The sequence below is a fragment of the Vipera berus genome, assembly GCF_964194415.1.
Source record: "Vipera berus genome assembly, chromosome: 1".
Lineage (NCBI taxonomy): Eukaryota > Metazoa > Chordata > Lepidosauria > Squamata > Viperidae > Vipera > Vipera berus.
The window spans coordinates 110983938-111007867 of record NC_138202.1 but is presented as its reverse complement, the minus strand read 5'-3'; the positions used below and the strand labels follow the sequence as shown (position 1 = coordinate 111007867).

Here is a 23930-nt window from a genome sequence, read left to right as displayed (position 1 = left end):
CAAGAAAAAGAAGACAACGCAGAGCTTAGTGGTTTAAGGGATTTTAAATCATCTTTGCGTGCTGACAATCAATTGTGCTCAAAACAAAAAGTTAATCCTAGGAGAGGCATCTACACACAGGAAAAGGCATGTTATGATTGGCAGCCAGCAAACAATGACAAGTACTGTGTTGCTATTTATCCTCTCTCCTATATTGTGTCGTAACTGTGCTACATAAAGACAGTCGTACATTTATATACTGCCTGGGAGACAGCTAAACTGCAGATGAACTTTGCTAGCATTTTCTTTTTAAAAAGCTAACAGGTACAATTCTTTCCCAACAGCTGATGGTAGGAAAGGGAAATTAATTCTTGGACAGGGTAAGACAGTTGTCCCAGTGTTATTGCTTCCATTGTAGAAATGCAAAACTGATATTTGCACTATTTATCTATTTGCATTTGCATGTTTTCAAACTGCTAGGTTGGAAGGATCTGGGCTGAGGATGGGAGCTCACACTGTCACATGGAGCTTGGGTCTCGAACCTGGGCTGCTGGCTTTACAGCCAAGAAGCTGGAAACAAGCACCACTGAGCATCTATCTATCTGTCTGTCTGTCTGTCTATCTATCTATCTATCATCTTTGTGTGCAGGTTCAACCTGAACCTATGGGTGTGGACCATGGAATGAATTACTTCCTTCCTTCCTTCCTTCCTTCCTTCCTTCCTTCCTTCCTTCCTTCCTTCCTTCCTTCCTTCCTTCCTCCCTCCCTCCCTCCCTTCATTCAATATTTATACTGTGGTTCTACATAATGTGGAGGGCTGCAAGGTCCATACCCATGAATTAGGACATATCTACAGGTTCAGGTTGAAGCTGCACAGAGCCACTGCACTGAAGAATATATACATCTTTTCAACACATGCAATCCAAAGTCAAGCCCTGAAATTTAGAATCCAATTGATGTTGCAATATTCATTGGCAAAAGAAACAGCGTTCTTCATTGGACAAAGCTAGAAACAGCCAGTGAGCATTACAGAAGCATTCCATTCTCTTGACCCTGTTTGAGTTTATAAAATAGGTAAGCTTTGTTACCACATGTTAAAAGGAGCTATTACTCCTTTCAAAACATTTTGACTCAGTTCAAAATCCATGGTAATGGTAGGTTTCTCCAATCTCCTTAAGAGGGATGAGTACTGTTAGAAATTCTGTTTATATAAAGCACCATAGAGCAAACAAAGAGTACAGTGTCAATGCTCTAAACATTGACATGTTTTTGCATTGACAATATAAGAGACAGCCTTTTGTTTAAACTGCTTCACTTGAATCTTGAAGGGAGGGAATTTTCTAACGACTAATTTGAGAAGATTAGAAAGCCCCCGTACAGAATGGGAGGAGAGACCTCATATGTAAAACTAATTGGATAATGTGATTTATGACGTGTAGATAGGGCGGAGATTGTGTGTGTGTTACGATGGGTTTGGGGGGAGGAGATTTCAGATTCTGGCATCCCTCCATGAGTGCCAATGTTTCGTTTCATTACCAAGACTTTTAGATAAATAATATACCTGCAACTTGTTTGAATTGTCTCATTCATCGGAACCATGACATACAGTCTCCATGTGCTTTACCGCTTAACTATTTAACTGTAACAGGAAACAGGAAACTACTTAGAACAAAAAAGCATAAAGCCGTGGTGGCGAACCTATAGCACGTGTGCCACAGGCGGCACACAGAGCCATCCCTGTGGGCCCACGCGTCATTGCCCCAGAGGAAGGCGGGGCCAGGCTGCTCCCCTCCACCTCTCCATGTGCGCCTGTGCTTTCTCTCTCTCTGCACTGGGAGTCAGGGAGCAGCTGCAAGAGCTGGCCGGATCTGGGCTGGATGGTGGAGGTAGCTGCCAGCAAGAGTCCAGGTAAGCCTCTGGAGCGATTTTTTTTAATTTATTTAATTAGTTTTATATACCGCCCTATTCCCGAAGGACTCAGGGCGGTTTACAGGGCAAAGTTAAAAGACAAAATAAGAGTTAAAATAGAATTAAAATAAGATTAAATAACAATTAGTAGCCCAAAGTTTAAAAAATTTAAAAGTTTAAAAATTAAAACCCCTCAGTCCAGGCCAGATAAATCAAATAACCAAGTTTTTAGGTCCCGGCGAAACGAAAGGTCGGGGGCGGTCCGGAGTTCCACAGGCAGATCGTTCCACAGGGCAGGCGTGCCCACAGAGAACGCCCTTCCCCTGGGGATCACCCGCCGGTACTCACTGACCAGCGGTACCCCAAGGAGGTCCTCCCTGTGGGAGCGCACAGGACGATGGGAAATTGATGCTGGCAGCAGGTGCTCCCTAAGATAATCACCCCGCAGCCATGGATGCGAGCTCCAGAGGCCTGGAAAATGCTTCTGCCACCCGGATCTAGGGCTGCAGAGTGATTTTGCGCCCCCCCCCCCATGGCTGATCTGGGCGGCAGAAGCATATTCCAAGCCTCCGGAGCTCGCATCTACGGCCACAGGGTGGATTTTGCGGTGTGCCAGCAGCCCAATCCGGGCTCCGGAGGTCTGGAAAATGCTTCTGCCACACAGATCGGCCATGAGGCGGGCAGGGGGGTGTGGTGGTGCAAAATCGCTCCAGAGGCTTACCTGGACTCTTGCTGGCAGCTACCTCCACCATCCAGCCCGGATCTGGCCAGCTCTTGCAGCTGGAGAACACGGGATGGTGGCAGCTGCCCCGGGATGAGCAGTAGGTGGGGTGGGCAGCAGCCCTATGTGTGTCCCCATGCGCGAGTCCGCCCCCGCCCTGCCAGGCAAGCTAAGCTGTGGCATCTGCGGCCGAAGAGCGCAGGTGGGCAGTGGAAGACATGAGGAGCCCCAATCCCAGCACAGCCCCTCCCCACTCTCCTCCTCCCCCCCGGAAGAGCAGCTGGGCTCAGGAGCCTGCCCCCATGCCCCCCACCCGCTGAGCTAGACGTCCTCCTGCCCACTGCCCCACCCGCCAGAGCAACATCGAGCTGGCCATGCCCACCCAGTGCCATGCCCACCGTAGCCACGCCCACCCAGCAGGCCACGCCCACCCGGCACTCGGCAATACATAAGTGGGTTTTGGGTTGCAGTTTGGGCACTCGGTCTCTAAACGTTTCGCCACCACTGCCATAGATCCAAACTTGTAAATATTGCCATCTACTGGCTGAATACTACTGTAGTTGTTGCATAAAAATACATTCCAACAACAAATTTCAACAGGTACAAACTGGAAAACTACTTCAAATCTTATTTATTACGTATTTATCTGGGTGCCTTAGGCAAGCCATTACCAACAACTCCAGCCCTCTCTTCCAGTTAATGCTTAAGACCTCCTTTAAGAAGTGTTTTAGGGACTGCCAAAATCATGCATATTAAAGCTCACATATTTTTATTCTTCAGGAAACTCCACCTAAATATTTATATTTATCAATAACATTTTCCTGTCAACGTAGGTCGACTGTCATCTGGCCTGACACATGTTTGTTCTGAGTGAAATCTGGTTCAGGGGAAATTCTCTTTGTAGGCAAACGCACCAGAGCACTACTTTCTGCCAGCTCTGCTCCCTGGCATGTAGACAGCCTTTGAGAGGGATATGGGAAAGAGGGACTCCATTATATAGAGAGAACCTAAGAACAAATCCCAGGGCTGCAGAGAGGATCCCAAGCTGTGCCTGGCTCAGGGAGGACAAAGGAAAGGGGTATTACTAATGCTAAGGTGACCCACTTTACTGAAATCACTCAGAGAAGAGAGTCCAGCATCTGCCAAGCCTTCTTTGTCTTTGGAACATTTTAATCTTTCATCTGCTCTATCCAACTGTTTCACAATGGGCCATAATAACTAAATGGGAAGCTGACATTCTGCAAAGCAACCGTTGTCTCTAAAGCAATTGTGACTTAGAAAGACACTTGTGCTTCTGTTGACAAATTGGCTATACAACTAAGAACTACGTCCAACATTCACTCTTTTACTAGCCCTTTCCCTTTTCCAAAAAGCTCATGCCAATGCTTTTAATTAAAACAGATATGATTACATAATCTTTCTCGGCATGAAGCACTGTTTTGTCTCTATTACTGAGTCAACCCAAGGAAAATTCAACTGGTGGTTAGCACTCTTTAACAATGAATTATGAAGAGGTCTGCGTAATCTAAAAACCTGCATGTTCTTATACTTAATGCCATTTATAGTGTAATTTTTTGAAAGATGGATAGCCATATAGACTTGATAAATTAATAAGTAAGAGAGATTCTTATTTTATGGGATTTCTGTTGTTTCAGCAATATCAGATTCTACCAAAAATTAAGCCATTACTAGAATACAGAAATGTTTAATGGGATAAAGACAAAAGCAAGGTAAAAATTGTTAGAAACATTAAGGATGCCTCTGAGGTTGCCAACTAGTGGCAAATCATTATGTTATCGTCTATTCCGATTCTTCTATTTCTACCATTAAGCCAGGGACACCAGGGGTTACCCTCAAGAGAAAGCAGAGGCCACCAGACAGGAATTGTGTTTAAAAAATTTGCCTACAAACCTAGGCATCTCAAGGTTTAAGTATGATGAACTCTGCTCTCTCAGCAAGATTCAGCACGAGGGCCAGCGAAATGGCATTAAAACTATTCTCCTGCAGTGAGTATAGGCCAATTCTGCTTTAGAGCAAGGGTCCCCAACCTCTGGGCCGTGGCCCACTACCAGGCCACGGCCTATTCAGACCCGGGCTCCACGAGAGGTGGGCTGGTGGGCACACGCGCACAGCTCAACTTGTGCGAGTGGTAGGCCAGTGCACATGCACGGTCCGGTTCCCCTCTCTCCCCCCCTCCAGCTGGGCTGCCAAGTTGAAAAGGTGGGGAATCGCTGATTAGGAGGAAGGAGTGGGGACAAAAATAACAATCTGCCTCAGGGGTGAGGTGTTTTGCTTCCCAAGCCCCTTGGGAAGTATGGCCAGGGAAGTATGCAATTTCCTAGTTTACATAGTTTGCAACATCACGGGAATGTATGTGTGGGAAGAGAACAAGATTATGCCAAATTTTGCCCCTGTCTGCATTTTTCAAGGTTAAAAAACCACAAAAACAAAATGAAAGCCCTAAGCAAAACCAGCGTATCCTTTACATCAAAAAGGTCTGACATTGGCTGTCTTACGCTGCAAGTCCCCGTATGGCATGTTGGGAGAGCATGAAGTAGATCAATACCTGTGTACTGAATGGAAGAAAAGTTCACTTTGTTCCCGGCGGCCAGAAATGGTTTGCTCATTTCACTACAAATCAGGGGATGAGGAGGAGGCTATTCTTAGTAAGACGGCTGTCTGTCTTGCACGGTCTGCTTTGCAGAAGTTCTGTGCTATGGAAACAACTTGGCAAAGACAGCTCTTTGGCAAGCTCCCAATCCAAAAGGAAAGTAGGAGAAGAAGCTGAGCAAGTTGGTGGGAAATTTCATGCCATTATTATTCACAAGCTGATCCAAACGGATGACCTGCCAGTCTCCGAACTGCTATTCAGAAATAGCATTAGGATGATGCGGAAGAGGCTGCAAAGGAATCCAGCATTTTCTAACAAGGAAGGAAGTTTTCAGTTTTTACTCTTTTTTTTGGATTTCCCACACTTAAAAGAGAAGGCACAGTTCAGGCCTTATTGTTTGTATTCCAGTGAGCTTATAAGCATGAAACCAAACTTTTCGCTGCTGGGCAAGGTGGATGTTAAGTGAGTCGTGCACCTTTTTTTTTCCATAGCTGTTAAGTGAATCCCTGGAGTTGTTAAGTGAATCATGAAGTTATTAACCCAGTCCAGCCTCCCCCATTGATTTTGCTTGTTGGAAGCCAGCTGGGAAGGTGACAAATGGTGATCACACGATCCGGAGATTCTGAAATTGTCATAAATGTATGCCTGTTGCCAAGCGCCCAAATGTTGATCACATGACCACGGGGATGCTGGGATGGTTGGAGGTGTGAGGACTGATTGTAAGTCACTTTTTCCAGTGCTGTTTTAAGTTCAAATGGCTGCTGAACAAATGGTGGTAAGACAAGAACAACCTGTACTTTCCACTCTCAGTTAGTTGCTCCACTGCCCTGATCATAGGTACTGAACCTAGAGAGTAACAACTGCTCTGAACTCAACTGACATTAAAAATAAGTATTCACCCTGTGCACCTGCCCTCCGGATAGTTAAAAAAACTTTGACATTACCAGGTACATCTCATGCCACGCCCTGTTTTTCTTTTCTGAGAAGCTACAAAAAAGCTACTGCAGCATTGTTTTAAAGATCATTAAAACAGGACAGGGATTTATGTAATCAAATCACAGAGCCTTGGTGGAGCAGTGGACTAATGCCTCCTTAAGTAACACCAGCTGCCTGCAATTAGTGCAGGTTCGCATCCCACCAGGCTCAAGGTTGACTCAGCCTTCCATCCTTCCGAGGTAGGTAAAATGAGGACCCAGATTGTTGGGGGCAATAAGCTGACTTTGTAATAATGCCGCTTGGGGTGTGTGTGAAAGCCCTAACAAGCAGGCATATACATAGAATGAAGGCTACTGCTAAGCTTGTAAGCCGCCCTGAGTCTTCGGAGAAGGGCGGGATATAAATGGAATTAAAATAAAAAAAAAATAAAAAAAAATCTGAAAACTAACTTTATCTATGCTACCCAATGCTGCAGAGTAAGCTATATGGTACTCTGGTATGCTGCATTAGCTCTTCTGAGCAACAGATAAAAATGTTTACTCTTGCGAATCTTTAGAACTATAAACTAAGTGAGATTTCAGTTGTAGCTACACCCTTCTCATTACATGAATTACTTCAAGGTTTATAGCCGTTTGAACTGAAACTGTGTGCCTCTAATCTGGGACTACATTGTTAAATGAAGGCGTGCCAAGATAGACAGAAGGTAAATTAGGTAATGTAATGTGGACAATATGTTTCTTCTGGTCGGTACACACAAATGTCCTTTGGTCACTACTGCTGCAAAGCCTTTCTAGCTTTCACAGATGTATGGTAAGTAGATAAGCAAGCAGAAGGATGAGAAAAATGTTCATTTACCAGATTTCAGCTTGTCACGAGGTTGTAAAAAAATAACAAGATTTTAATCAGAAAAAAACAACAAACCAAAACAAACAAGCAAACAAAAAAAAAAACAAAAAAAACACCAACCCTCCAGCATTTCTAACATTAACAATTAAGTTCAGGAATTTGATGTTTCTCAGTTATTGTTCATACTGACATAGGAATCTGGACAAATTTTAAAAGTCAACAGATTTTTTTCCAAAATAAATATTTTTTATAAAACAACTATAGTTGGTAAATGAAATGATTTTATCAAGAAACGGTATGTGTATATTTGCTTTCTAAAGTTGTGATTAATATTAATGAAAGTAAATGAATTAACATTTTCCTTAAACAAAATCTGTATTTCCAATTGCCAGCCTGATGCAAGTTATATAAAGTTTTCTCATACCTATGTGGCAACAAAAAAAATTGTAATTCATAGAGGGTGTCATAGGAATGTCTTTACTCCACATTTGAAAAATTAAGCCACAACAGGCACTCTTTTCCTGGCTGCCACCTAGAATCCCTTCTAAATCATTGCATTTCAGTGGTAAGAAACACTAATTGCTATAAAACAGCTAAATGCATAGCAGCCATATGGCTAAAACCTAGCAACCTCTAATCTAGATGCAAATTTTTCAGTAAGATTTCTTTCTGGAATTATTTGTGACCATGAAATGTAATACTGACCTCTGTACATCCCAAAATATCCTTCAGATCGGATTGTTTTAATAAGGCAGTCAGACCTGTTTGAAAGGTGGATGGATGAAAGAGTTATTAGTTATTAACACACTGAAAAAAACAGAATAACAGAATAATAGAGTTGGAAAGGAGGTTGGAGGTCTTCTAGTCCAACCGCCTGCTCAGGCAGGAAACCCTATACCATTTCAGACAAATGGCTGTCCAGTCTCTCCTTTAAAACTTCCAGTATTGGAGCATTCATAACTTCTGGAGGCAGGTTGTTCCTCTGGTTAGTTGTTCTAACTGTCAGGAAATTTCTCCTTAGTTCTAGGTTGCTTCTCTCTTTGATTAGTTTCCATCCGTTGCTTCTTGTCCTGCCTTCAGGTGTTTTGGAGAATAGCTTGACTCCCTCTTCTTTGTGGCAGCCCCTGAGATATTGGAACACTGCTATCATGTCACCCCTCATCCTTCTCTTCATTAAACTAGACATTCCCAATTCCAGCAACCGTTCCTCATATGTTTTAGCCTCCAGTCCCCTAATCATCTTTGTTGCTCTTCTCTGCACTCTTTCTAGTCTCAACATCTTTTTTACATCGTGGCAACCAAAACTGTTCAGTCTTCTCAAAATCAGGATACTGTAGATATGTGGAACAGCAGCTTCCATCCACATAACCAATTGACTGGACTTGCTGGTACAGCGCATATGAGAGCAAACAGATTGGAAAACTATCTAATAACATTATATCTGTGCCAGAATTTCATTCTTGTTTTCAAACTGTTTAAAAACAGCTCCCCTTTGATAAGAGGTACAGAACCCCTTAAAAAAAGTAAGAGCAGGAAATCAAGTTCAAATATAATGAAGAATAAGAACATTTCATTCTCAAGAATATTTTCTTCTCATAAGAAACATCAATTCCTTTGAGGAACATTTGAAGCTAAATAAAAACAGCCATAAGCAAAGTGTTTCCCCAACCACCTAATTTGCTGAAATTTTGGGTCATATAACCTTGGTGAATGATTCTTTTCATACTTGGGTAGACTTTAAATACATAGACTTCAAAAATACTTTGCATGCTAAACATTCTAATTTTAGGTCAATCATATCTATTATAAGCAGGGTATTTTTTTCTTTAAAAAATAATTTTACAAGTTGACCATTTCTATAGTAACAGAATAATTATTTGTGAGAGATTTGAATTTAGCAGGGAGTCTTGATGAAAGACGGGCTCTTGAATATAAGCAGGATCAAGACAATTTTGGAGGGAGGTAGAGAGAAAAGAGAAAAAACATGAAGTTTTCTTTGTCTCATAAACACAGACATTTATTTAACTGACCACATGAGAAAGAGAGACTGAGGCAGGGTGTGAAGACCCTTCTCCTCATCTATCTCTTACCCATTTGCCTCAGGGTACAAAACTCTTAAGTGCAAAGAGATGGTGATCTCCAAAATCAACTTTAGAATAAAGCCTGGAGACCATTTTCTCTAGCCTGGAAATACCTGATGTGATAACATAAAAATTTCTTTAACAGGCTGAAATTTATCTTCCCATCTGCCACTAGAGCATATGTCAGGGGAGCTATAACCAACAGATTCAAACAAACAAAGCTTTTTTTAGGGTTCCCATCACATTGCTTCTCTCCTGTTGTGTATTAAGCATCTTTGACAGTCAGCATAGACTGCGTTAATCCTTCAATGACCTTGCTGCATGAAACATGAAAGGGCAATACCCAGGCAATGGAGTGATGTTTTTAATGTTTTTATTCTACAATAATCCTGGCAGATAAATCGGACTGGGGAAATGAGTAGCCCAAGGTAGACCCAGTGATCTTATGCTGATCACTGGGTCTTCCAGTGTCCAAAGTGAAAACTTTTATCCTTCTATTTTGTCCAGATGTAAAAGGATGACAACCTCAATTGGCATGTCCAACCAATATCCTTTAGGCATGTTGATTATAGTACTAATCACACCAGCATGTAAAAACTATCATAAAATTAATATTTGAAAACAGAATACAGAATATCATAAAACATTTAGTGTGTTCAGCTCATGATATTTGACTATGCTGTACAATCATGGGCTACTTTCAAGGCAGATTCATCTCTGAATATCTCCCTGAATTTTTAAGAACTTTTCAAATATATTAGAAGTTCTGCCATTGTTGAAGGCATTGAGGAGTCTGATAAGGAAATATCTATGAAACGATGACCCAAAGGATCATGGGTTGTCTAGTATACTAACACACAGCTGGCTCCAGAGTGTACTCAGAAAGAGAGTAACTGTTCTTCATTAGACTGGAGGGTGATGCTAACAGTTCAGCCCTGGGCTCCATGCTTTTTAATCTTTTTATGGATGATTTGAGGATGAGATAGAGAGATTACTTACTAAATTAAATCTGTAGGTGAAATAAAGGGGGAGGTTTAAAATAATTTGGTGTAATGGTCAGTGCACCAAGCTAGAAATCAAGAGATTGTGAGTTCCAGACATCTCTTAGGCACAAAGCAAGTTGAGTGACCTTGGGCCAGTCACTCTCTCTCAGGCCTAGAACAAGGCAAGAACAAGCCACTTCTCAAAAAAAAACCTTGCCAGGAAAACTGCATGGACTTGTCCTGACAGTCGTTATGAGTCAAAATTGATTTGAAAGCACAAATTAAAAAATGAATAGTCTGCAGGACAGCAATAAGATTAAAGATTAATTTAACAGGATTTCAGCCCAAAAAAGCAAATGAACTTTTAGGCTTCATTAACAGAAGTATATTTTCCAAGTCACAAGAAATTGTCATTGTCTGTTGTTGAAACCTGCCTTAGGTACTGTGTACAGTTCTGTACACTTCACTGTAAAGAGGATTCAGACAAATTGGTAAAGTTTCAGAGAAGAGGCTTGAGGAATGACAGGGGACTATAAATTATGTCTGATGAGAGACTGAAGGAATTGGGAATGTTTAGTTTTGAGAAGAGAAAACCAGTGAATAGGATACGACAATACTCTTCAAGGACTTGAAAGGATGTAAAACAGAAGAAGGTCACTAACAATTCATATATTGAACCATGGATGTTGGAATAGAACTGGGAAAATCCAAGCTCTGTCCACATTTAGCTGTGAAAGCTCAGTGGATGACTCTGAGCCAGACCGTTTCCCTCAGCCCAACCTCACTTTTCAGGGTTGTTGTTGCAGGAGCTGAAGGAGGGGTAGCCCTGTCAAAGTCTCCTTGAGCTCCTAGAGAAAAGGGTTAGGGCATAGGAATCTAATCAAATAAATAATTATGCTGAATCATCCTAGAGAGTAGAAAGTTGATCAATTAAGTTACAGGAAGGGAGATTGTAATGGAATGTTAGGAAAGATTTCCTAGTACAGTTGAATTAATTACTTTGAGAGATGGTAAGAGAACTGGTCTGGTTTAGTGGTTAAGGCAACAGGCCATAAACCATGGGGCTCTGAGTTCTAATCCAGCCTAAGGCATGGAAGACAGCTTGGTGACTTTGGGCCAGTCATATTCTCTCAGCCCAACCCATTTCACAGGGTTATTGTTCTGGAGAAAATATGAGGAGGATAGAATATTATATCTGTTTGTTGTCTTCAATTATTTAATAAAGGTGGGATAACAATTTAGTATATAAGCAAATAAACAAATTTCTCTCTTACTGCATGTACATTCACAAGTGTTCCAATGGTGAATGACAGATTTGCTTATGTGTCACTGAAGCTTTAATATGGATTTTAGCACAAAGCAGGTGCTGTATTCAATAGCTAGAATGACCATTTCCATAATTATTTTATTACTTATTTAAATTTATTATACCTACCCAATGGGTTAAATCTCTCTGAGCAGTGATGCAGAAATATCTCTCACAGGCACCCAACTCTTAAGATTATTAAAACTATTACAATAGCTCTAAAAAAAACTCAGTTAATCAAAACTGTGATGCAGTATTGATGAATTATCTTAAGATCGAAGTTCCACTAAAAATATGTGGCCTAGGGAATCTCAGTAAACAGCTCCACAGGATTTTTGTGCAGACAAATATAAGCAGTTCGCACACAGGAACAACTGATTAAAAAATAAGAATGAATGAATGTTTTCTTTTTTCTTTAAATCTGTGGGGTACTTACATACTGGTGTACATCCTGTGGCCATTCTGCTGGTTCTGTAAACGTGTTTTTGCCAAGTCAATAGGAAACACACAGGTGACCCCAATGAGCCCAGCTATGCCTCCATTGATCAGCTTGGCAGGTACACTGTAAGAAAAAGAGCATAGGGGTTCATTCCCAAGAGAATAGCAACCCAGCCAAAAAAGGCAAGAGAAATGTAGAGAAATGTCAGGCTGCAGCATCTTAAAGATTTTGATTTTTTCACAGCAAGTTTCATAGACTGGAGACCACTGAATCAGGGCTATAACTGATGAAGGGGGGAACCTACTCTTGGCAGGTTGTGATACTTCAGTTTATCACTTGACACAAAACCAACCATGTTACAAAAAACATAACTCTTTCGGAACTTATCAAACCCTATCCCTGTTCATTCAAGCACATTTTCTGTTCTGTGTATGTGTAGTTATTTCCTCTAACTTTGTTTTTCAGAAATCTTTTTTATAACATTTCTGAATGGTATGTAAAGCTTGGATCTCATATTTATTTCCACAATACCAGAGGGGTTAAGAATTTAGATAACAGTAGGTTCCTTTACTGTACTACAGTGATTTTCTTTTGCTTAATTTTAGTTTAATAAGTCAAATTTGGCTAGGTACCTAAAATGCTGTTCCCCAAATTTTACAGTTTCCAACCCACAATGGCTATATGTTAAGTCAAACCCGACAAATCACACTACAGCTTAGTGTAATCTATAAACCCATCTAAAAGATTATAAAACTCCCATTTTTTTTCATTTCCAAACAGTAAGAATTTCCTTCAGTCAAGCTTAACTTTCTACTAATGATATGGCTACCTCACCAGGATTGTTAGATGCTTTGAATGATGAGCTTACACCTAAGTCATCTCATTGAGTTCAATGAGAGTTAATTCTCAGACAAGCTTGTAACCCTCAAATCTACAGGAATCTCACGTTTATCACACTTAACTGGAAAAAAAAGGATTTATAGAATCCTTACAAGATCTCCAACTGTATAAGAACTGTATGGAACTCTGGCTCTCCTTATTTTAACAGCATTATTGACTTGACTTTCAAATAGAATGGCCAAGATTAGAAGGCCAATTTCTAAAAGATACCAGCCTCAGTTAGTGTAGCATATTCTATTCAGCCCATACAAAGAATGTTTACTGGATAGGAAAGGACAGAAGGAAACAAGAGAGCAAATTCAGTCAGTTGGTTAAAGAACTCTGAGGATTTTCAAAAGACAGACAGTTGGAGGTTATCATGAGGAGTTGTAAGACAAGACAAAATATGTAGGAGTTTAGAGGTCAAATGTGGGCTTCATAAAATATGATGTTTTCTCCAGATCAGCCACTATATCATCTAAAGTTTAGATTCTAAAGTTTAGATTCTAAACTATCTTGGGTCACCTTGGAAATTTAGAAGATTAGAAAAACATCTCAGAGTATATACTCTGGCATGAATCCATTCTGTTGCTTAATTTTATAAAGCTGATTAGAAAATATTCCTGCAAACAGTGTAGAGCTGTTAATCTTTTTAGATTCTACTCTATTTGCAGCATTATCAGTTGGGTCCAGCTGCCTATATGTAGAAACGCAAAATACAGACAAGAGCTTAAATTTAAAATGAAAAGAAATCAAAGACTGGTTTCATTTTGAACACTTGGTGCTTGAATCAAACATAGGAACTGTTTAAGATTTGTTTATGACCAGTCTGCAATTCTGTATTTAATCTATAGTTCTATGTAGAGAATCTTTATATTCTACATTTTTTCTAAAAATTATCCAAACAAATAAGGTGCCAGTACACTAAATGAACCTCTCTATATACAAGGGTTTGGACTATCAATATTTCTGATACACATAAAAAATGCCTCTTCATCTTGCACGCTCTAGAGTTTTCCTTCATTTTAATCTTCTTATATCATCTAGATAACCTTGCAAATATCATCTATCATTATCATTTAAGATTGAATTTCCTCAAAATGATGCTTTCTACATGTGTTCAAACAACTCTCCAAATTATAGTCAGTTGGGAATAAAATTCCAATTAACCAGAATTGGGGAAACTAATTATCTTATTACCTGGCTATGTATGTGTCAAGGAATTGCACAGCAGGTGTCCAAATGAAGTCAATGATGCTGTTACAAACTTATAGTTTTATGTAAATAAATATATTTAACATCTATATTTACAGTAGATAAGATACTCAGGCACATCACTACATCATGAGGTAAATTGTTAGGTAAATCACAGAACAGTATACAGAGCACACAGAAGAAAAAGGCAGGAAAAAAGGGAAACTCTCTCCTCACACCCAGCAACCAATCATAATGTAGATTGCCTCATGCAAGAGCCCACACTCTCCAACCAATCAATTACCACTGTGTTCTGGCCCATTATTCACTTTAGTGTTCCAGCTATTAAATAATAGTAGACATATTAATTTCATATTTCACTGATATATTCCTGTACATCCAAAATACCACCATTAATATTGATACCGATATGATATCCTATAAATGTTATTTTCTTTCTTTTCCTTTTGGTTTCTGTTTCTACCATTTTGATATAAGCCAATCTTAAGGAAGTGCCCAAAGGCACACAAGGATAAGAGCACTACGATATACACCATTAGCAATTCTCTTAACTCTTAACAATCCCAATGACCCCCTTTCACTACACCCTTCTAGACAGGTTTATAAAGATCAGAAATGAATTTGAGAGAAGAGACGAATATTAAGAAAAGACAAACTGCCCTCTGGATTTTTATCCAACATTTATTCATTTACAATGATAATCTGAAACCTTACAACTTGATTTCTATAGAGAGGATATGCTTTCAAACATGTATTTGTCCACAGGGGAGTAGAAGTTCTGTTCTACCATGGAATGCATGTTAACTCATGAATGTCTTACTGTTTGAATTAGCCCCTAATTTCTCTTTATCCTCTCCCAACCGAAACACATTAAGGGTAACAAAGGGAGGATCAAAGTAACCTACCCCAAATTCTGCTTTCTCATTAGGGACTACTGAAGTACAAGTCACCATCTCCATCCAATTTTCCAAAGGTTACATTAGCTGGAGATGATGGGGCTGTGGTCCAACACATGTAGAAGACAGATTAGGGAAAACAGAAATAAAGGCAAAAGGAAGATATATTTTGGAGTTAGGGATACAGAAAATGAACTGTGTGGTAACAACACAAAGGAAAAAGTTGGAGAGAATAGCTGAGAGAGGAACAGAAAAAAGCTCTTACCTAATCTGTTTATCAGCCATTTAATTCAGTTCTGATCTTGTAGAAACAAGACTTAGTCTTCTAAGAGTCTTCCAAACCTTTGGGTTACAATCACTTAATTCTGCCGATGGTTGTCTAGAAAAAGATGGAAATAACATCAACATTATTACTTCTAGTCACTGTTAACTTTGTATACGATAAGAATGCTTTGATAAATTTCCCACATATTTCCAAGAGAGATCTGATGAAATTTCATGCAAAAAATGGCTAGAATGAAGAAAATATGCATTTTATTCCAGTTGGCCACAAATGGTAAAATGAAATGTACCCTCAAACATTATTTTTATATTTTAGGCACATTACCTGTGTTACATCTGACCATTAATTTTGCAATCCATATGAAAGACCCAAGCAAGCCATTTCCTTTCGTATTGCTAACCTTAACTTGTGAGAAATATTGTTTAGATATTTGAGATATTTACCAAATGGAGCTATTTCATTCGGAATAGAAATTAAGTACATTCATTTTTCAGTGTATTCCCGGAAAGATCATTTCAAGCTCTTCCTGCTATGTACTGAAGCAAGTCAACAAGCGCAGTTGAAGGGATGACAGCTAAACCCTCTCCACCCACCCCCCATATGGCACTAAGGCATTTGCCAAATGTGCAGACTGTGGAAAGAATCACAAGAGAAGTGAGGCTGCCTGCCGAAAATTGTTGCAAAGGATACAAGGAAAATAAAGAGAGGTGAATTTCCCATCAAGTAACTATGCAGCAAAAGAAACAGCAACATTCTTATGCAAATCCAGAAAAATAACTGATAGTTAAGGCAGAACTGGCTGGATTTCCAGGTCTATTTCACATAAATACAAGTTTAGCACTTCTCAAAATCCAAATAATTCAAGTTATTTTTTTTTAAAAGAGCGTTATAGCTAAAAATGACAATGATTATAGTTTATTTATATTTAACAACTGGGCTATATTAATAGACCGGCTATAAATTATTCTCTGCTCAGAGTGAATACCTTAACAATACATTAAACCACCTTGCAGCATTCTCCAAGATTATATACCATAGTAGGCAAGAAGTGCAACATTCCCACAAGGTGCTAGAAATTCCTCAGGGACTAATGGTGAGCTATTGCGGGGGTGGGGGTGGGGAGGAGAATTTAATTATTCTCTTTAAACATACTGAAATCAGAACAGGAAACCTGGGAATTACATTTTCCAAAAGGCAGTAACGAAAATGCAGTTTTGTAAGTTCTTAGTCCAAAGGGGTGCTCAAGACTTATTTTTGCAGCAATCCTTATGCTTTTTAAACAACCATAAAATTACTCGTGATTGTGATTTGTTTTGTTTGATTAGTTCCATATATGCAATTGTTTTTAATAACAGCATCAGGAAATTCACACATAAAAGTGAACAGCTATTTTAAATCCAGCATGTTGCAAAAGAAACATAGTGCATCACAAGATACCGGAACATCACAAAATGTATCAACAGAACAGTTCACATATTCACCAGAACTATCAAGTGATCTCATCGAATGATTAATTTACTTACTTACTGTTTGTCCTGCTTCACTGCAAGGTTTGTTCATTTCCACTGTGCTTCCCTAGTTCTCACAGCAAACCTATCCATACATGATGCAATGAGGGTTTTGTTCTTCACCAGTTTATTGTATAGTTTTATAGTGTGAAATTGCTTGGCAGCTGAGAGACAGTGACTGGCCCAAGGTCATCCGTTGGCTTTTGTGGCTAAGGAAAGACAAGAACCTGGGTTCTCTTGCTCCTTGTCCAGCTTTTTAACCACCACAGCATGCTTGTTCTCCACCAAGTTATTTTTATTACTGTAGTGGCCAAAATTGTAGAAACCTTTTGGGAAAAGTGTACAGTAGAAATGCCACCTTTGGTTAAGTTTCCACCATTTTTTCTTCTAATTTCTTTAGAACTGTAGCCTTGTTCACTTAATAATACTATTTTACATCACTTTCTGGGCAACCAGTCAATTCTTTGCACCATTACTTTAATTTTATTACGTTTTACAAGCTCACTAAATGAAAGAACACAAAAAAACCCAACCAACTTGATAGCGATCACATAACACACTGACAAATGTCCTCCTCTCAGCTTCAATACAGGACATCAATAACTGAATCCTACTGTGATCTGACTGGCTCATTGCCAAAACAAGATGACACCTGATTGGCTCTCTAAACACTCATTGGCTACAATCACATGAAGGAAAGCTACCTGATATCAACCTAAGCAAGTTGTGCTTCCTTTTTCTGATTATTTGGCTATAACTTTTCATAGAATACAGTACAGATAATTGAACAAACTTTGTTGCAATTACATTCTTGATTAAATTATCTTTCCATTGATATATAATTTTATGTTACTACTCCCCCAAAAAAGTGATCTTATTAGCCATCAAACCTCAAAAATACACTTTTCCCAAAAGGTTTCCACAATTTTGGCCACTACTGTATATTACTTACACAGTCCCTAACTTATGATCACAATTGAGACTGGAACATCTGTCACCAGGTGATGCAGATGTCAACTGAGTCATGTCCACGTTTATGATATTTTTGCTGTAGTCAAGTGAATCATATGGTCGTTAAGTGAATCAAGCTTCCCCCCAATGCTTGTCAGAATCCCCTGGGAAAGTCACAAATGTTGATTGTGTGAATCAGAATGCCCACTGTAAATACATGTCAGTTGACAAGCGTCTGAATTTTGATCATGTGACCATTGGATACTGTAATGGTTTTGTGTGTGAAGCTCAGTCGTCACTTTTCCGGTGCCATCAAAATTTTGAATGGTTGTTAAGCTGAGGACTACCTGTATATATCCATCCATATCCATTATAATTTAGCCTTTAGCTAATAAATGATAATAGAAGCATGGCATACATAAAGAACAGGGCAAAACTGAAGAATTCAGCCTTGAAAACAATGTACTAAAAGGGCAGCAAGTGATGACGAAATGAACCACCACTCAGTTTATGTATAACTTATTGCAAAAATCTCTCTTTGAATATTCAACTGTGGCAGCTATGAAGCAATCAGTGATTCACTCTTAAGATAGGTCCTACTAGAGAGAGCTCTATTGCACTCTTGCATTCACACACATACAGTAATTGGGCTGGGGATGATTGTTATCTGGAAAATTAGCCAACTATAAACTTAACCCGAGGATTTACTCTTTTGGCAATAACTCTGTCCACAGAACAGAAAGGCGACGTGACATACAAGTATTCAAATATTTCCCGTATAGCACAACTGCATTCTTCACCAATAAGGAACAGGTACGTTCATTCCTTTAACAAAATCTATGCATGTTTTTAGAGTCCATTAGAAGTTACAACTGATGTTATGAGTGTTTCAGTTCATGGACAGGCAGAGACAATGAATTAAAAGCCAGCATTTCCAAGGCGGAATCTGAACAATATGCACCATTTTTTGCATATTTTGTTTCTCAGTTCCACAACTCAACCACCAGTTCCCATCTGATGATTCAGATCCTCTCATTTATTCTCAGAAAAATTCACAAAGAGCTGCAAATCCGGAAGGTACAGCAGCAACCAGCTGTTTGCTTTGCTAAAGCAAGCCATCCTTTCTCTTTGAGCCTCTTCACAATCACACCTTTGGAATGAATCACTTTGTTCCCTTTCACAGCTGTGAGGAAGTTCAAAGTTACTGCAATACATTTTAAAAGAGAATGTTGACCATTGTTTGTGGTTGATGATAAGAAGAGGGTCTTCATAAGTTCTGCAAAAAGTCACAAGAGTTGCAGCACTATTGCTATAGAGTTTCTTGCCACATTTTGGGCCTAGGGCAGGGGTCAGCAACCTGAAACAGTGAAAGAGCCACTCGGAACCAGTTCCCTCACAAAAGGATAAACTGGGAGCTGCAAAAAATGTGTGCGCATGCACGTACATGCACACATGTGCAGAACAGGGTTTGACTGAAGAGTGGAGCCAAGGCGAGATATGCACCTACCCTGCATATTTGAATTGACTGGTTGAACTTTTTTAGTCCCACTTTTATTTTTTTTTGGACTGCACATAGCAGAAGACTGGGAGCCGCAGGAGACGGCTGAAAGAGCCGCATGCGGCTCCGGAGCCTAGGGCATCCTGTGAGGCCAGGCAGCTGCAGCTTGTCCAATGAACTATGGTTAAGATACTTACTGTTATTCATGACATGGGTCAACGGCTGCTGTCAGGCTGTCTAGAATCACATCTTAAATTAGGAGATAGCAAGTCACAGCCTTTATCCTCCTAAAGTAATGCATCAGCCACAATTACTTTATTCCCCATGTGACCAGAAGCATTTTTAGAAAATAAAATGATAGACAGTTGCTGCTCAGGGTCTTTGTAAAAATGAGCCTACCTCCCAGCCAATGTAGCAATATTAAGTTTAAAGAAAGAATAATCTCAATTTGCTTTCTGAAAAATGAGTGATTCATGAATGGCAGATGTTTTGCAAAGATATGCATAATATGTTCTCAACATTACAAATTTGCCTCCTGGCCCTTGAACATTACAAAGCGGTAACCTAATAAAGATCTATATGCAATGTCCCAAATTTTCATCCACAGTGGCAAACTGTTTAGTTGACAGTTCTTATATTGCAAATATTTCAGGAAGAGGCCAATCACAATTGTTCTTTGTAAAGTATCCCATATCCTATGCAGCAATAGTACTTAGACGGTTGCTTTCCTATCATTTTTGAGGACAATCACCTTATTCATAAGCAATCTTTCTTGAACATGCTTCTGGATATCCATCTGAATTTTTTCTCAGTAGTATTAACCTTCCATACAAATTTGAGCCAAACACAAATAACTACATTTGTAACAGAAACTTCCTTATAAGTTTGAGCCAAACGCAAATAACCTCATTTGTAATATAACTACCAAACATTAAATTTACTTATATGCATTTTAGTACTTTGCTGACATTAAGATGACTTCAAAATTATTCCAGATTTGAATTTCTTTATTGAAGGCTGGGGAAAGGTCTTTGAAAACAATTATGCTCATTCCCAAAATATGAATAAAATTATTGCCCAAAAAACTAGTAAAAACAACAATAAAATAAAACAGGTATTTGAATTTACTTGTAGTGCGGGGGTATTTTTATTTTATCTTATTTTAAATTGGGTATGTTTGATATTGTATTTTAAGCGGCCTAGAGTGACTTTGATTGTTGCAGCAAAGAAATATATTGAACAAATTAGTAAATAAATCTAAATTGTACTCATATACAGTATAAACATTTGAAAAGTTACTTTTTCCAGTATTAAAATATCAGGATTAGTTAGTTTCCTCTGCTGAACTTCTGCTACCCATGTCCTCAGGAAGAAAAACCTTTTGACAATAACTTCCCTTGTTGTGATTCAACTATAAAACTCTTTGTCTTCTAGGAGGCACTGGCAATATCCCAGAAGAGATCCATGATGACAGCTAAATTTATCTCAAACTAGTCCATTTATAAGTTTTAATCCAGTGAATTGTCCAATTAAGCTCCTGTGGTATTAACTCTACTGCACATTTTAATTCACAATGGACTAGAGGTATTTTGTGCTCTTTTTACAGCATTGCAATCAGAGATCACTACATTCCAAGCTCAATCTGGTTTAGACAAACTTCACTGGGCAAATCCTTTTTCTCTAGTTCATGTTCAGCATCTTGGCTCTTTTGAGCTAGAATACATGTCCTAAAGCCTCATTTCAACTGTCCTCTGCAGGAATCCCTGCAGCTAACAGCTCCCTTTCACTATCCATCCTTCTCCTTGGGAGAGAAAGTAGACGATACTGAGAAAAATAAGAGAAAAAGTAGGTCAAAAGTAGAGTTATCAGAAAAAGAAAAGAGAGGTCAGAGAGAAATAATATCTTGGCTTACTTTCAGCTCAGCTCCTATTCCTTGCATTGTTCCTTCTTTTCACACAACCAATTAGCTCTGCTGCTTTTGATGCAAAAAAATCATGCACATCCGTGATCTTAAGACGTAATCCCACTTTCCCATATATTTATCCCAATCATCCCACCTCTCTGTAGATGTCCTTAACTGTCTCCTAATATCAGTCAGAAAGGAATTGCAACTCCATAACTCAAGAATCCATAGCTGCATTCCGACATTCTTATTTGTTAGGATTGTTGCTCTCTTCTGTTCTCACATACTCCCTTTTCCTACCTATCAGTTCTACAAAGGAGCTCCTTCACATTCTTCAACCTTCACAGAGCAGGAAAATCTGCATGCAGAACTTTCTGAGATAACATATTAGTGGGGAGTGATTAACCTTTGGCCCGCTTTTATTATAAAAAGGATAGTACTTTATCAAAGAAACATAGTCCATTTTGTTACAGCATTCATTTGGAAATCCCGCTGGAAATGCTTTGGGTGCAAATACTGAAGATCTTTGAAAAACTGAAACAAATTGCCAAGTTCAAGATCTCTTTTCTAGATCTGGTCAGTCCAACCTTTAATAATTCTGAAATCAGGCAAACACCCTCTCTTTTTACAGTACGCTGAAGGGGAGTTTACCTCAGCAGATGGCAGCACCTGACCAATGTCTAGTTGGCATTTGAATGGGTGACTGCCAAATAATGTTTTCAGAAATATCAGATCCATTCTCTGCTGTTTTCTTAGAAAGCCAGAAAATACTGGTTTTGCTAAGGTTGAACACGACTTGCTGCTGCTTAAATCTAGAGAATTAATATCAGATCAGAGTATACAAAATAGAATGAAATAGCCTTCCTAAAAGTAGAAGCCAAAAGAATACATTTGGTAATTTGTATATAGTTATAAACACCGTGTGATGGGGTAAGCTCCCATCTTTGCCCCGGATCCTGACAAGCTAGCACTTTGAAAACATGAAAATGCAAGTAGCTAAATAAGTACCACTTTGGTGGGAAGGTAGCAGCACCACGGCATATAGTCACGCTGGCCACATGACCACGGAAGCGTCTTTGGACGATGCTAGCTCCCTCCATTAAGAAACAGAGATGAGCACTGCCCCCTAGAATTGGACTCAACCGAACAGGGGAAACCTTTACATATTTATGAACTACAAAATACTTCATTCATTTGTGGCATCCTAAATTCATTCTATTCTGGGAATACGTCGTTATATAAATTCACCGATACAGCTCTCCCATTTTAATTTATTTCTTTGTGTTCCACCTATATTACTTTTACAAATAACTCAAGGTGACCAACAGCACACACTCCTCCTATTTTCTGCACAACAACCCGGTGGGCTGAGAAAGAGTGATTGGTCCAGTGTCACCCAACTGACTTTCGTGACCAAGGCAGGACTTGAACTCATGGTCTCCAGCTTTCTAGTCTAGTGCAGTGTTTTTCAACCTTTTTTGGGCAAAGGCACACTTGTTTCATGAAAAAAATCACGAGGCACTCCACCATTAGAAAATGTTAAAAAATTTAACTCTGTGCCTATATTGACTATATATAAAGTAATTCTCTTGAATAGGAATCAAATAAACACAAAGAAAGTATTTTATAATTACTTTTCAATTTTTCCCACGGCACACCAGGCAACATCTCGCGGCACACTAGTGTGCCGCGGAACAGTGGTTGAAAAACACTGGTCTAGTGCCTTAACCACTAATCCAAACTGGCTCTCTGATGACTTTTGCTGATTTTTTTTAATCTGATTTTTCCCCCCAGATCTTCACAGCCTATATGGAAACTGATGGCTGGACAGGAAAAGTGGACCCTTCTCTGCAACAGTTCTTATTGCCAATAGATTTGTCTTTCAAAAATATACATTTATGACCTCAGTTATTCAATGGATTAACGACCAAATGTTACCTGAGATATATGAATGAATTGCTGACTCTATATGGACCAGTATAGCAAAATATGGCTATCCTTCTCTGAAACTGTTAGGAACTTTTCTTTTAAAAAGTACTGTATTTGTATCTTTATATATGTGTGAATTTTCTATTAAAAACTATTTTTAAAGAATGCAAACACCAGACAGCAATGTTAACTACAGCACTCCAAGGCAAACTTCTTTTTCTGTCTCCTACCTCTCAAACATTCATCAACAAGAAAAACAGATCAGATAGTAGACTTATATCTGCTTGTGTGAGTTGGGCTGTGTGTTCATATGCGTGCGCCAGCCTACCACTCACATGGCCCAGTTGCAAATAGGCTGCGGCCTGGTAGGGGGCTGCAGCCCACAGATTGGGGATCCCTGATGTAGGATAAAAACAAGATAGTCAGAAACCCTAACTTTGGAGTACTACGTGATGGAACATCTGAAGGGCTGACATTGCTCCTCTGTGACCATTGACCTGGACCTATCTACACAGGAAGGAGTAGAACCACTGTGTTTCAGTGACTCCTAATCTTGCAGGCAGTCCGGAACTATATTGTGATCAACAGTATCAAAAGCCACTAAGATGTGTAGCAAAATGAAAATGCCCACCATCCTTTCATCCAAATGCTGCCAAAACTCATCCCGGAGGGCAACCAATACAGTTTAAGTTTTATCCCCAGGCCTGAATCCTGACTTTTATGTGTCTAGACGATTTACTTTTTCCAAGATTCTCTGTAACTGTTGCCTTACCACATTCTCCATAAGCATCTCTACAAAAGGAAGCTTGGTCATAAAATGATAGCTTTCCAGCATACGCAGATCCAAGGCAATAGAATAGAAACATATTTCAGCAGCAGATCAACTCACATGTGTTCCAAAATAAAAGCCAGGTCAATGTGTGGCCAGATCAGGCTTATAAACACCTGGGAGAAAGGTATTTTTATTGTGGTCATGAATTTTTGAGCCACCTCTGACTTTAGAAGGCAAGGTTAAAATTACCCAGAATTAATTTAACAATTCCTTACTTAAACATTCT

General features: G+C 39.3%; 1 protein-coding gene across 1 annotated transcript in view; it reads right to left on the bottom strand.

Annotated features, from left to right (window-relative positions):
* The window catches only part of SLC25A22 (solute carrier family 25 member 22), a 66206-nt gene that overhangs the window by 24278 nt on the left and 17998 nt on the right, over positions 1-23930 (bottom strand). The window contains exons 2-4 of the mRNA XM_081313179.1: positions 15066-15179; positions 11808-11933; positions 7707-7762 (exon numbers count right to left, since the gene is read on the bottom strand). Of these exons, the coding sequence (XP_081169305.1) occupies positions 7707-7762; positions 11808-11933; positions 15066-15085 (202 nt within the window). The 5' untranslated portion in view covers positions 15086-15179. The remainder of the gene's footprint in view (positions 1-7706; positions 7763-11807; positions 11934-15065; positions 15180-23930) is intronic.